Source organism: Sinocyclocheilus grahami, unplaced genomic scaffold, assembly GCF_001515645.1.
Source record: "Sinocyclocheilus grahami isolate Dianchi unplaced genomic scaffold, SAMN03320097.WGS_v1.1 scaffold733.1, whole genome shotgun sequence".
NCBI classification, from domain to species: Eukaryota; Metazoa; Chordata; class Actinopteri; order Cypriniformes; family Cyprinidae; genus Sinocyclocheilus; species Sinocyclocheilus grahami.
The window spans coordinates 199126-212774 of record NW_015505912.1 but is presented as its reverse complement, the minus strand read 5'-3'; the positions used below and the strand labels follow the sequence as shown (position 1 = coordinate 212774).

Sequence of the window (13649 nt, the reverse complement as noted above, 5' to 3'; positions counted from 1 at the left end):
TTCTTTCCGCTCACACTGTGTATATATATATATATATATATATATATATATATATATATATAGTACGTTTTTGGTCCTTAATATTTTTGTGGAAATCATGATAATTTCTTATATAAAATATATATAATTTTATGACTGCTGAAAATTTAGCTTTGCCATCATAGGAATAAATAATATTTTAAAAACAGAAAACGGTCATTGAAATTGTAATAATATTTCACACTATTATTGTTTATACTGTATGTTTAATCAAAGCCTTGGTGTACCTTGGTGTTTAAAATAATTTTAAAAAATCAATCAAAGCCTTGGTGATCATTTAGACCGGAAAAGACCATGATGCCCCCTTTAAAATACACCAGAGCTTAAAACATAATCCTGTGCATATGTCCTCAAAATGAATTGCTTCCAAATGGCTAAAACTGGGTTGTGTATAATATTTGTTTAATGAATATGAGGTGAAACATTTAGATATGACCTGCTAGATTGAGGTAGTCCCATGAGGCTCCTTTAGGACAGTTCTTCTTGATGTTAATGGCCCATTGGTAATCACTCCAGCGCTCCTTCCACGCCTGCAGGATAGCCTGCTTCAGATTTACCACCTTCATTCTGTCTGTTTCTTAAACTATAGATCAAAATATCAATTAATCAACAGCATAAATTCAGTTTAAAGTCACATCCCAGTGTATGACAGGAGAACGTCAGATACCCGCTCTACTCATAACTAACACACATTTGTCGTATACAGTATATAGTTGACGTGTAAAAATGTGATAACATGCCAATTTATGATTGCTTATTTTTAAAATCCCGCTTACCACAAAATAGTCCAGTTTATGCAGTAAACGAATTAAGTTTTTGTTCATTTACAATTCCCCACACCTCAACGCCGCCATATTGGTCTGTAAGACCGCGTCCTCTGATTGGCCGAAAGTGTCTGTTTACTGCAGCATAGATCCATCCGATTGGGTGATCTGATGTAGCGTCTCTTGATTGGACGGGAGATTGTGTTGCGTTGTGTTTTTGATTTAGAAGAAATGCTGAAATAGTTTTCACTATAACAATTACGTATGTAACATCATAAGTAATACCATGTCTCGACACTACATCATGGTAATACCACGGGTTTCTTTCATTTAAATACATAATCCGTGTTTATGGTAATAATTAATTCATAATAATTGAGTAATTAATTCAGTATCATGGTATAAATCAAAGTAGCATTAAATCAATGCCCCATATACTCCACACACTCTTAAAAATAAAGGTTTCCAAGTCCAGTGCTATTTTGAAAATATAATGGTGTCGTTCTTATTTGTATTCTTAATTATAATAATAATAATAATCTTCATCAATACGAGCTTAAAATAATTATAATAGTTCCGGTTTATCTGAACGATTCCAGTTCCTTTCCATAAATGGTTCATTCTCTATAGTAAAAGTACAAGTGTTCATTTTACGCTTTGAGGAAAAGTACAAAAGTAGTTACTTTTGTCTATTTGATATAAAAAAAAAAATACACATTTTAAGAGTCTGGGCTTGTCTCAGTCTTACAGAAAAGGTAGAGCTAAATCTGACATTATGAATTACTGTTAGCACAGTCGAAATATTTAATAATGAAATATTGCTTTGACCATACCATTGAATCAGTGAGCTGTTAATCGCTGTAATTGGATCATTCAAATTCACATTCACAAATGCATCATCATTCGCTTTGTGAACCAGTTCAACTGAATCGGCTCAGAAGAATTCTGATATTGCTATCTGGTCTTGATGTCCGATGCGAAATGTCTCAGTGGGCGAGGAGGTACAGGAGATCGATGACGGACAAATTATCATTTTTAAGATACACTGGTCGTGCTAAATCATTCTGATTCACTAAAAAGTACTCTTCGGCTCATTCGTTTGGTACTACAGTAGCTACATGCCAGCCCGTAGATTCAGAAGCAGCATCCCGTTGGGTAGAATAAATTGTTGCTCATCCAGGTTCTGCCTAAAGCTGTAAAATCACATTGATTTCTACAGACATTCTACAGTTCCACAACACTCCAGATATTGCTGTCATCCTCGTGCCATAGCCTTCATCCCAGAACACCCCTCAACTAATCTCTCTGTAATGACAGATCTAATGATACATGGGATGGCATATAAATGTCCACATATTCTGATGAATATGAGTTATTATGCTAATTTGTCATTCATTTTGTCAAGTGTAATTCTGTCATCAAGCTGGCTTGAGCCTGGTTTTGAAACGTTTTTAACTTCATGGTCCAGTTGTTATCCATAGGCCTAATCCAGATTATTCAAGCACATCTTGAACTCAATTCTAAATAATATGTCAGAATTGTTCTTTTGTGAATGTTTTCATGACAAATATGCTGACGAAATCTCATTAATGTACAGTAAATTACACAATAATGACACACTTCACCTTTAGACACCTTGCACACATGTTCCTGAATCAGTTTTTTCAGTAAAATATGTAAAATGAACACATTTTGCAAGTCATCTTTATTACTATATCCATCAGTAATACATTGTGAAAGCCAACGCAATGTTTGACATTAATAATAATGGCACCTGCAGCGTATTGTAATTCAGTCTTTCAGAAATGCCATCAAGTGGTCAGTAATTTTTGTCCATCTTCACTGTGTCCATTTTTCCCGCTGTCCCGTTTTCCATGAACGCCATTCTGTCGCTCTGTCCTATCTTTACCAGCAGCAGAAAGCATTTTCTTTTTAAAACTGAAATCTGTGCCACGACTGCTGTCACAGCCATTCTGGAAAAATAAATAAAATAAAAATATAGACAGAATGCTTTAGAGCGACAGTTTTTTTTAACAAGGAGCAAACTATACCTTTGTTGGTCATAGATGTAATGTTTGAAGAAAGACTGCTCAAGCAAACCAACAGGCAACTGTACCAAATGCTTTATTTCAGCATATTCAAACAGCACAGCAGTTTATTTACTGAGCACAAATTGAATATGCAGCACAAACCACCTTTAATATGATTAAGCTAGTGTGAATCTGTTTCAATTCAATATAATATGATTATCTTTCTAGGTGAACGACTCTATGCTGTATAGCAGTGTGCCAGTGCCATCGATCTCCAAATGTTCCTCTCTGCATTTGAGAGGACTGAAACGGCACTTCATGAAAAATCTATATTAATGTTCTGCCTGTATATTAAGATGTTATTGCAAGCAGTTCTGCAACCTACCTTTCTGTCCCTTTTTTGGATTTAGCATTAAATAGCTGCACCCTTAGGTTTATTTATATACACTAAAAGTAAAAGGTTTGGAATAATTAAGATGTTTTAATATTTAAAAAAAAAAGTATTTTATGCTCATCAAGGCTGCATTTATTTGATCAGAAATGCAGTTTAAAAGAACTGTTTTCTGTTTTCATATATTTTATAAAAATGTAATTTATTCCTGTGATTGCAACGCTGAGTTTACTCCAGTCTTGAGTGTAACATGATCCTTCAGAAATCATTCCAATATGCTTATTTGAGCTCAATTAATATGAATTATTATTGGGTCTCTAATGTTAATAGTGGTTTTTATAATTATCAATGTTGAAAACAGATTTTGATGCTTAACTTTTTTTTTGCGGAAACCGTGATGCATTTTTTCAGGATATTTTGATAAATGGAAAGTTCAAAAGAACAGCATTTCTTTGAAAGGGAAATTACTTTCACTTTTGATCAAATGTAACGTGTAACGTGTCCCGAATAAAGGTATTAATGTATAATTGTTTAAATCTTACTGAGCCCAAACTTTTAAATGGTATCATGAATTCCAGAAAAAAATATTAGGTATCATAAACTGTTTTCAAAATGTTTCTTGAGAATCAAATCAGCACATTAGAATGATTTCTGAAGGATCATGTGACACTGAAGACTGGAGTAATGATGCTGAAAATTCAGCTTTGCCATCACATGAATACATTTCTTTAAAATGTATTAAAATAGAAAACAGTTGTTTTAAATTGCAATAATATTTCACAATATTACTGTTTTGATTGTATTTTTGATCAAATGCAGTCTTCATAAGAATACTTCTTTAAGTATGAGATGTAAGAGACTTTAAAAAAATATACAGTATATTATTCCAAACTTTTGTACTTTTAGTAGTGTACTTATTTATGTGTATTAACTATTCAGCATATACATAGCTAAGCCTTATATCTGGATGAATTATTCTATTAAAGGTGTAGCTCAAGTGGATTGACCAAATTTAGACATGACTGGATAGGGCTGCACGATTAATCGAAGAGTGATAAAGGCATTGCATTATAAATATACTTTATTTTAATGAAAATTATAATAATAATAACAATAATAACAACAGATAATAATAACAGATAAACCATATATTGTCATAATCGTGTGTTTATTAGTCACGTTGAATCAATAAAAGCAGTTAAATCTTCTGTTTATCCAGCTACCGCTATAGGCATTTCCTGGGTTTCTTCTGCGAGGCGTATTTGGAGTTTCAGCGCGAGAGCACCCTCTGGCCTTTGGATGGAGATTTACTGCTGATCACAGAACCGTGCTTCAGTGAAAGATACTCATGACAATCGCAGCTTCTGTCGAATCGCGATTTCGATTCCACTTCGATTTATCGTGCAGCCCTACTGGGTAATTTCTACAATATAATTTAACTTATGTTATCTCACCCCATCTGAATGCTCTGGGAGGGTCTGATAGGGTTGTGATGACTCAGTCTTGCAGGGTCTGCAGTCTTCCAGTAAACCCACTGAAGAATCAAAGTCCTCATCAGTACTGGAGCCCTTGAAGAAAGCGGAAAGAGTGATACAGCACTATAATATTCCATTATTGGATGTTTAAAATAAATAATTCATCTCTGTCAAAGAGGCTATTAATTTAATCTGAGAGAATTTATATAGAAATTGCAGTATTTATCATTATTTTCATTCCATTGAAGGGCTCACATCATCTTTTTTTTTCTTGACGTATACTAGCGTTAGTAATTTGCAATTGCCATTTTTTCATGACCCTCTCTCTGGCCCTCATGATTAATCAGGCTACCTTCGTTTTGTGAAATGCTAAATACTGTATACACAGATGCTGTGGGTTTGCTATCGGATTTAACTGCACAGTCCCTCAGTCCTTGAAATGTGCTGTTTAAACTATTAATATCAGAGTGAAAATAAACTTCAGCCGTTCTTTCTAAGATTTTAAGACGTAGAGTGCTGCAGGGATGACATAAAACAATAGGTTGCTGTTCAAAACCCTGGTTCTCTGAAACATCGAGTGGAGAGATCCATCTATGGGAAGGGCATCCATGCCTGACCTCTGAAGAAGCATCCAGTTGCACCAAGTCTGGCTTGATAGGCAGGAGCGTGTGCCCAATAGCAGGTAAGGTAACGCCCCTTAACTGAGCACATAAAACCCCTGCATGAGCTACCTTTCCTTTTTGGCACTTTTCCACTGCGTGGTACGTCTGAACTTGCTTTACTTTGGTAAAGTACAGCTCACTTGGAACCTCAACCGAGGTGGTACTAAAAAAAAAAACAGGTACTAGGTACTGTACACTGTGGAAAACCTCCCCAAAAATGAGTCATATTGAGCTGTACCATGCAGTGGAAAAGCGCCATTGGTGGATCTCTCCACTTAATGTTTCAGAGAACCAGGGTTACGAACAGTAACCTACTGTTCTCTTTCATCATCTCGTGTTCGAGGTCCACCTATGGGAGATATGGACAGCTCCCCGGTTGCCCAGTATGCTCACAATGAGGCCCTGTATGCCAGAGGGGGAGCATCCTCGTCCCGTAGTGACATAACAATATATATTACACAACATTGACACACTTCACCTTTAGACACCTTGCACACATGCTCCTGAATCGAACAGCTGGAAAAGCTCAGAAACGAGCTAGCATTATAGTATTTTTGGTTCCATCATTCTAAAGTCTTTTTTTTTTTTTTTTACAGGTTTTTGGTTAAATGCCTGAAATAAGGTTTGTGGTGAACAGAGGTTCAATATATTTTCACGTTTTATTCTATGGCATAAAATACATCAGTAATACCCCTTTTAGATTTTGAAATCTTTCACTTGTTTTGAAAAAGCCAGTTGCTAATAAGTGGCTAAATGGGATTACAGAGGTTGTTGGGGGACATTAAACAGCATTACACTGAACAGGAAAAATCCTTTTGAAATTTTGTAGAAGGAACCAGGGGCATTCTAACTTCTGGCCTGTAAAAATACATCATCACTGGAGCACTATAGTTTTCCTCATACAACAATAATAGAACCTGTGGACTCTAGATGAGATTAGGTTACCTGGGTGAAAGGACTGGATGGGGACTGGATGTTCTTGGGGGAGCCAGAACCTCTTAATCTTTCACTGAACCAAGAGAAAGGCACAAACGGTGGACCAGAGGAACGTGAGGACCGGTTCTCTGTCCTCTCTGAATCCCTGGATACAAACACACAAAATACCTCACACATCTACATCTATACAGGTATGCAAGGAAACACTAGTGCTTAGATGACTGACAATAGCTGAATAAATGCAGGACAGACACAAAATTACCGATTTCCTGCTGATAGTCTGTTGGATCTGTCTTTCCTGACCTTTCCATATGTGCGACGTAAAGTGACCCTGCCCACAAAAAACAAGCAGATCATCTTTAAAGCCCAACTCTGGCCACTACTACTGCATCTGTATGATGAACAAACTTTGCTCTCACATACATAGACAGTGTTTACAGTTGTCAGAAATTAAACTTGTTGAAATTAAAGTTGTCCCAGCATTTTTAACATTAAAAAACATTTATTATTATTATTTTGTAGTTCGCAACTCATAAGATACTAACCCCAGATCAAGAAAACGTCTCCTGGTTTTCTTGTCCAGAAGCACTGTTGGACTATCAGGTTCATCAGAGCCTGTGTCATGACTGTCGTCTGAAAACAGATCATCAAAACGACCATCAGAATCCAGATCAGACTCTGGGCCCAGCTGTTTGAAACATTTAATATGGATCAGAAAGATCCAGATTTGTCGATCCCATGTTTTGCTATCCAGGATCAGGTAATCTTAATTTTGTGCCGGTTTTTCAAAGCAAAATTGGATTGGATCATCCTAGGACATATTACTAATTTTTCCAGATTACCAAATCTGAATTTCCAGTGCTCTAAATGGGACAACATATCAGTTTTTCAAAAGAAAGTTGATCATATTTTTGATTTGATTAGATCATATCTTGAAAATGGGTTGCTCAACAGAAAAAAAGGATTCTGTAATCAAATTATAAGTATTCTGTAATTGGATTGTAATCAAACTGGATCAAACCTTCAGTATGAGTTGTTCAAAATTTTTTAGAACATTACATTACACACGTATAATGAAATTAGGATAGCTTCCCCCAACATAATTTACATATATCACATAGTGCACATTTAACAAACACATTAGTCCCAATTTAACAATGTTACGTACTTGCACAATAAAGAGTTCGAGTTACGCAAGACTAACTTTCAACAAGCAAGTTGAGAATTATATTGCACACATGTCTATTGCTAAAGTCTCCCTGAAGGGGGGGGGAAAAACTGCATTACAGTAAGATTAACATTCAAGTGAAGAATATATGAGGTCAGTGCATAATGGAGTTCATAATGTTTATGGCTCTAGGAAAGAAAGTGACGAGACTTGTTTTAAAGCATCGGTAGCGCCTGCCTGATGGCAAGAGCTGAAACAAGTAAAAAGCAGGGTGTGTTGAGTCCTTTAGTATATTTTTGACCTTATTGAGGACTTGAGAGTTATATATAGATCATTCAGTGATGGTAAGGGACTGCCAGAGATCCTCTCAGCAGTCTTAATGATCCTTTGAAGCCCCTTCTTATCTGCCTCAGAACAGCTAGCATGCCATACTATAATGCAATACGTCAACACACTCTCAATAGAACAGCGGTAAAAGTTTACCAGCAACTTTCCATTTAGATTGTTCTTCCTAAGAATCCTTAAAGGTCCCATGGCATGTAAATTTCACTTTATGAGGTTTTATTAACATTAATATGAGTTCCCCTAGCCTGCCTATGGTCCCCCAGTGGCTAGAAATGGCGATAGGTGTAAACCGAGCCCTGGGTATCCTGCTTCGCCTTTGAGAAAATGAAAGCTCAGACGGCCCAATCAGGAATCTTCCCTTTATGTCGTCATACGGGGAAAGGTTACCTCCCCTTTCTCTGCTTTGCCCGCCCAGAGAATTTGGCCCGCCCATGAGAAAATGAGCTACTACCGTGAGAGGCGAGCGCAATATTTTTTTCCCTCGAGAGACATCATGGCTTGCAAACGAGCGAAGCATGGCAGTTGCCCCGCCTCTCTCCTCCTCATTAGCATTTAAAGCTACAGACACAAAAATGGCACGTCCTAAGGAAAGCTCATTGTGGGACTGGCTCGTAGTGGCTGAAATTCTGCACCAAGGCTGAATTTCGGGAAATAGACTTCAGATACAGTACTAGGGACCACTTAGGCCTATATAAAAGCATCTAAAAAGCAGCATGTCATGGGACCTTTAAGAAATGTAGACGCTGCCGTGCCTTCTTGATAACCGCTGAAGTATGTGCCTTCCAGGATAGGTCAGCAAAGATGATGGTATCCAGAAATTTGAAGCTTTGGACCCTCTCAACACAGTCCCCATTGATGTATAGAGGGAGCGGATCTATCTTATGCTTTCTGAAGTCTATAATGAGCTCTTTTGTCTTAGAGGTGTTTAAGGTCAGGTTGTTAGCTGAACGCCATGATGTTAGTTGCTGGACCTTATCTCTATAGTCCATCTCATCTCCCCCAGTGATAAGGCTGTTGCCAATCACTGTTGTATCATCCGCAAATTTGATGCTTGTGTTACTGCGATGAACTGTGATACAATCATATGTATAGAGTGAATACAGTAGAGGGCTCAGCACACACCCCTGTGGAGAGCCAATGCTGAGTAAGCGAGTGGAGGAGACATAAGGACCCATCTTCACACCCTGAGAATGGTTTGTCAGGAAGTCCTTAATCCAGTGACAGGTGAGTGTGGGAAGACCTAGGTTTGTCAGTTTACAGACCAGAATGTCCGGGATAATGGTATTAAATGCTAAACTATAATCAATGAACAGCATCCTAACATAATTTCCATGTTTTTCCAGGTGACTCAGTACAGTGTGCAGAGCTAAAGCTATAGCATCTTCAGTAGATCTATTCGGTCTGTAGGCGAACTGATGCTCATCAAAGGTAGAGGGGAGAGTGGCTTTAATATGATACAAGACCAGCCTCTCGAAGCATTTCATGATTACCGTTGTAAGTGCCACTGGGAGGTAGTCATTGAGGCTGATTGGGGATCAAAGATGTTTTGTGGATTGGTATGATGGTAGCTGACGTCAGGCAGCGTGGTATGATGGCTTGTAACAAGGACTGATTGAAGATATTGGTGCAAACCGGTGTCATTTTGTCAGCACATGCCCTGAGTACCTTCCCAGGTACTCTGTCTGGGTCAGTTGCTTTTCTCGGGTTCACTGACCTTTGCACCCTTCTCACCTCATGCTCCTGTAAGGTGAGTGCAGGGGTGTTACCTGCTGCTATAGGCTGAAGTGACGAGACTGTATTTTGCTGGGTTGCCTCAAAAGGTGCAAAGAAGCAGTTCAGCTCCTCCGCCAGTTGGGCAGAGTAATTAGTCCCTACAGTAGTAGCACAGCCCCTGAAATTCGTAATGGTCTGTATGCCCTGCCACATCCGCCTTGAGTCATTTGAAAAACAGACATCATGTGAGGGAGCCAAAAGCCGCTGCGCCCGTGCGCACCGCCATTTTTTTTTATTTACCAGAAAAGGATTATCTGATTCAGGAGAGCAAAAAAAAGGGATTCCCAAATATGAATCATTCTGATCTAGATTACATTTTTAAACAACTGGGCCAGAATTTAGTCCAGATCAGAAGCTCAAAATTAAAATCTACAGTAATCCAGGTCAGAATCAGGATCAGAATAACTATTAGAATCAAAATCATTTCAGAATCATATTCACATTTATTGTACAAGTTAAACTTTTAAGTAACTTGTTGATTTGGTGGTTAGCACATCATATTAAATAATCATAATGTAGTATTACATATGTATTTATACATATACAAATATATCAGGTAAAATGATGCAAGATCTAATGCAGGTCAAACCTTCGCTCTGTGAGTATTCTCCATAGTGTAGAAGGGGTTGGCTGCCCTCACGTGACTTGAGGTGGTCCGTCTGGCAAAGATGGGCTGGGGAAGATGTCTCTGAATGGACGCAGGGTCTGGAGGGAGACTTAGATGGTGTGAGGGGCAATGCCTCTTGAGAGGAGGTGCTCAGGAGGTGCCTGTAGCTCCGTCTTTCATCCTGTGCTTCCCTTTCTCCAACCACAGTGCAAGGGTCAAAGGTGAAGGTTCGGTCTCTCCGTGAGGACGGGGAGGAAAGGAGCAGGTCAGAGGAGGGGGAGGAGCAGCGAAAGGAAGGGTGGATTGGAGAAGAGGAGGTCTGCACGGAGCCACCATAACTCTAGACCACAGACACACACAATGACATATCATATCCCATGAGTCTCACATGGATAAATGTGTATCGGGGTTAACTGAAACTAAAACTAAAACCATAAAAAAAGTTACTTGAAATAAAATAAACATTAACTGAAATCTAATAAAATATATATATAAAAAAATCTTAAACATATTTTATTTCAGCTTGTTGCCAAAGTAACATTTCTCATTTTCATTTAGTTTAACCTGATGTACTCAAATAACTAAAACTAAAACTGAAATATAAAATCTCTATATATACATATTCAAAAAACATATATGACAAAAAGACTACAAAATTACTAAACTTTAACTAAAATTAAAATTAAAACATGAAATATAAAAATTATTCAAAATTATAATAAAAACTATAATTGTTTTTCAGTTATACCAAAATAACACAACTGTAGTGTTTATATTTCAAAATTGCATTTAAAGGAATAGTCTACCTAAAAATGAAAATTCTGTATTAAATACATACGTATGCTGTTATTTTTTTCTTCTTCTGAGGAACACAAAAGGATAATTTAAAAAAATAAAAAATCTTCACAGAGTTTTTTTTTTTTTTTTTGATGATGATGATGACTGTTATCTCCAAAAATGACCACCAAAAAGCACCATGATAGTTCCAATAAAGAGCTTTGGTGGAAGGGAAGATTTTATCATTTTTACAAAATATTTTTATTGGTTTTCTACTGTTCCATTTCAATGTCTTTGCCACTGAAGACTGGAGTAATGGCTGCTAAAAATTAAGGTTTGCCATCACATGAATAAATTACATTAAAAAAAATTTATTTTTAAATTTTATTTTAAATTGTAATAATATTTCATAATTTTACTGTTTTTACTGTATTCTTGCTTATTTATAGTGCTTATAATGACGTCAGTCCATTCTTTTCTTACCTATAGGGCACTAAGTGAGTCAGGACTGGTACTCCATCAAAAAAAAAAAATTATTGATGATGTTCCTTTTAACAACATGAGTTTGGAATAACACAAGGGTGAGTCAATAACATGACACATGACAGAATTGTCCTTTTTGAGTGAACTACTCATTCAATCAGATGCATGAAATCTACAGCATACACACACACACCATTCTATCAGTGCTGTCATCTCCATCTATCGAGCTCACGCTGTCTCTCAGGCGGGTTCGGGAGGGTCGATGCCTCCTGGTTTTGATTGACAGTTGTGCTTTGGCTTTCTGTAGGCTGCTGTCAAGTCGTTCGGTCTCTGGAACTGCCTCCGTCAGATCTAATGTGGTATAAAACACATAGGCGTATATGTTTACTCCCTGAGTTCTTTTGATATTGAGCATTTGGAGGCAAACATGCACTCTCAGAAAAAAAGATACAAAAGCTGTCACTGGGGTGGTACCTTTTCAAAAGGCACACCTTTGTACCTAAACAGTCCATATTGGTACCTTAAAGGTATATATTAGTACCTAAAGTGTACATATTAGTACCTAAAAGGTACACAAGTGTACCTTTTGAAAAGGTACTGCCCCATTGACAGCTTTTTTCTGAGGGTGTGTAGACCAAGATGCACAAACTAACACCACAGATATGATGAAAATGCTGCACTGCTGCACTGCTCTCAACACACACTCATGCACACATTAGTGTGCTCGTTACAATCGAGTGACACCGTAAAGCAGGCCTGAAGCTCTATTAAGCTGTCAACAGCCTAGATTACTTACATGAATGATGGGTAGCCGTTCCTCATGTACACCCTGGGTGTGTGTGTGTGTGTGTGTGTGTGTGAGGGTCAGTCAAACAGGAAGTACACAAACACACTAACAAATACACTAAAGTGAAAGAATGGCACTGTGAAGTGCGTAGATGTGTGCAAAATACAAACTTAGAGCTACAGACCAATGAGAATTTCATGAGTTTTCCTATTTCGATATTTTGTTTTTAGAGTGAGGTAGTGAATTGCACAATTCTACATGATTGTATTCATGAATATACATTTGTTGTGATTTAAATGGCTCTGTGAAACCTATAATTAATAAATAAATAATTAAATAATACAAAATACATACATACAGCTCTGGAACAGGACCAGCTGGATGGCAAAAACAGTGTTAGTAGTACCAGTAATTGGAATCAAATAATAACTATTGATCATGCCAAAAGAGTTGAAAAGAAAAGTTGTGAGTGAGGACAAGAAGGATTCAAATCTGGCTTTCCTGGCAGAGGGATACAGTGAGCATCAGGCTGCTTCCATCGTTGCTGCTTCCAAAAGACAGAGGTTCATAAGAACAAGGTCAAGCTGCAGAGATTGGGGACAACAAAGCTACAGACCGGCAGAGTGAGGACGGTTCGAAACAGGCTCCTACGGGCAGGGCTGAAGTCAAAGTGCAAAGCTAGAAAAGAAGACATCAATGAGAAGCAAAGAAGAGCCAGGCTGAGGTTTGCAAAAGACCATAAGGACCTTCTCTGATGAGTCCAGTTTTCAGCTTTACCCAACACCTGGTCATCTAAAGGTTAGACGGAGACCTGGAGAGGCCTACGAGTCACAGTGTCTCACACCCACTGTGGAATTTGGTGGAGGACCGGTGATGATCTGGGGGTGCTTCAGCAAGGCTGGAATTGGGCACATTCGTCTTTGTGAAGGGTGCATGAATCAAGCTAAAGTTGTCCTGGAAGAAAACTTGCTTACTTCTGCTCTGACAATGTTCTCCAACTCTGATGATTGTTTTTTTTGTTTTTTCCCAGCAGGACAATGCTCCATGCCACACAGCCAGGTCAATCAAGGTGTGAATGGAGGACAACCAGATCAAGACCCTGTCAGCCCAATCTCCAGACCTGAACCCCATTGAAAACCTTTGGAATGTGATCAAGAGGAAGATGGATGGTCACAAGCCATCAAACATCAAACAATAGCAAAGTCCAAATTATTATGCTGTGGTCAAATTCAGCAGTTTTTATCAGGGACTTTTGTGTATTTATTTGAATTCTATACTGTATTGTTTTAAAAAGTAATATTGTAACGTGTAGCGGAAATGTACTTTAAAAAAAAAAAGAATTTTTTTTTTTTTATAAACATTTGGTCAGTACTATGACACTTTGTTGTCACATGACATCACTGTTCGTCACA

The 13649-nt window shown here is 37.7% G+C and overlaps 2 protein-coding genes across 2 annotated transcripts in view; both read right to left on the bottom strand.

The window, feature by feature from the left end:
• The window catches only part of LOC107560528 (mediator of RNA polymerase II transcription subunit 24-like), a 20806-nt gene extending 19892 nt beyond the window's left edge, over positions 1-914 (bottom strand). Inside the window, exons 1-2 of the mRNA XM_016244743.1 lie at positions 816-914; positions 476-622 (exon numbers count right to left, since the gene is read on the bottom strand). Of these exons, the coding sequence (XP_016100229.1) occupies positions 476-605 (130 nt within the window). The 5' untranslated portion in view covers positions 606-622; positions 816-914. The remainder of the gene's footprint in view (positions 1-475; positions 623-815) is intronic.
• A 1592-nt stretch (positions 915-2506) lies between these two features.
• Positions 2507-13151, bottom strand: LOC107560527 (sterile alpha motif domain-containing protein 14-like). Its single transcript, XM_016244741.1, has 8 exons — positions 13082-13151; positions 11644-11801; positions 10173-10530; positions 6843-6930; positions 6560-6628; positions 6307-6442; positions 4679-4792; positions 2507-2776 (listed from the first exon to the last, which is right to left on the bottom strand). The coding sequence occupies exons 1-8, from the start codon at positions 13149-13151 to the stop codon at positions 2615-2617; spliced, it is 1155 nt and encodes a 384-aa protein (XP_016100227.1). The 3' UTR covers positions 2507-2614.
• Positions 13152-13649: the final 498 nt, after the last annotated feature.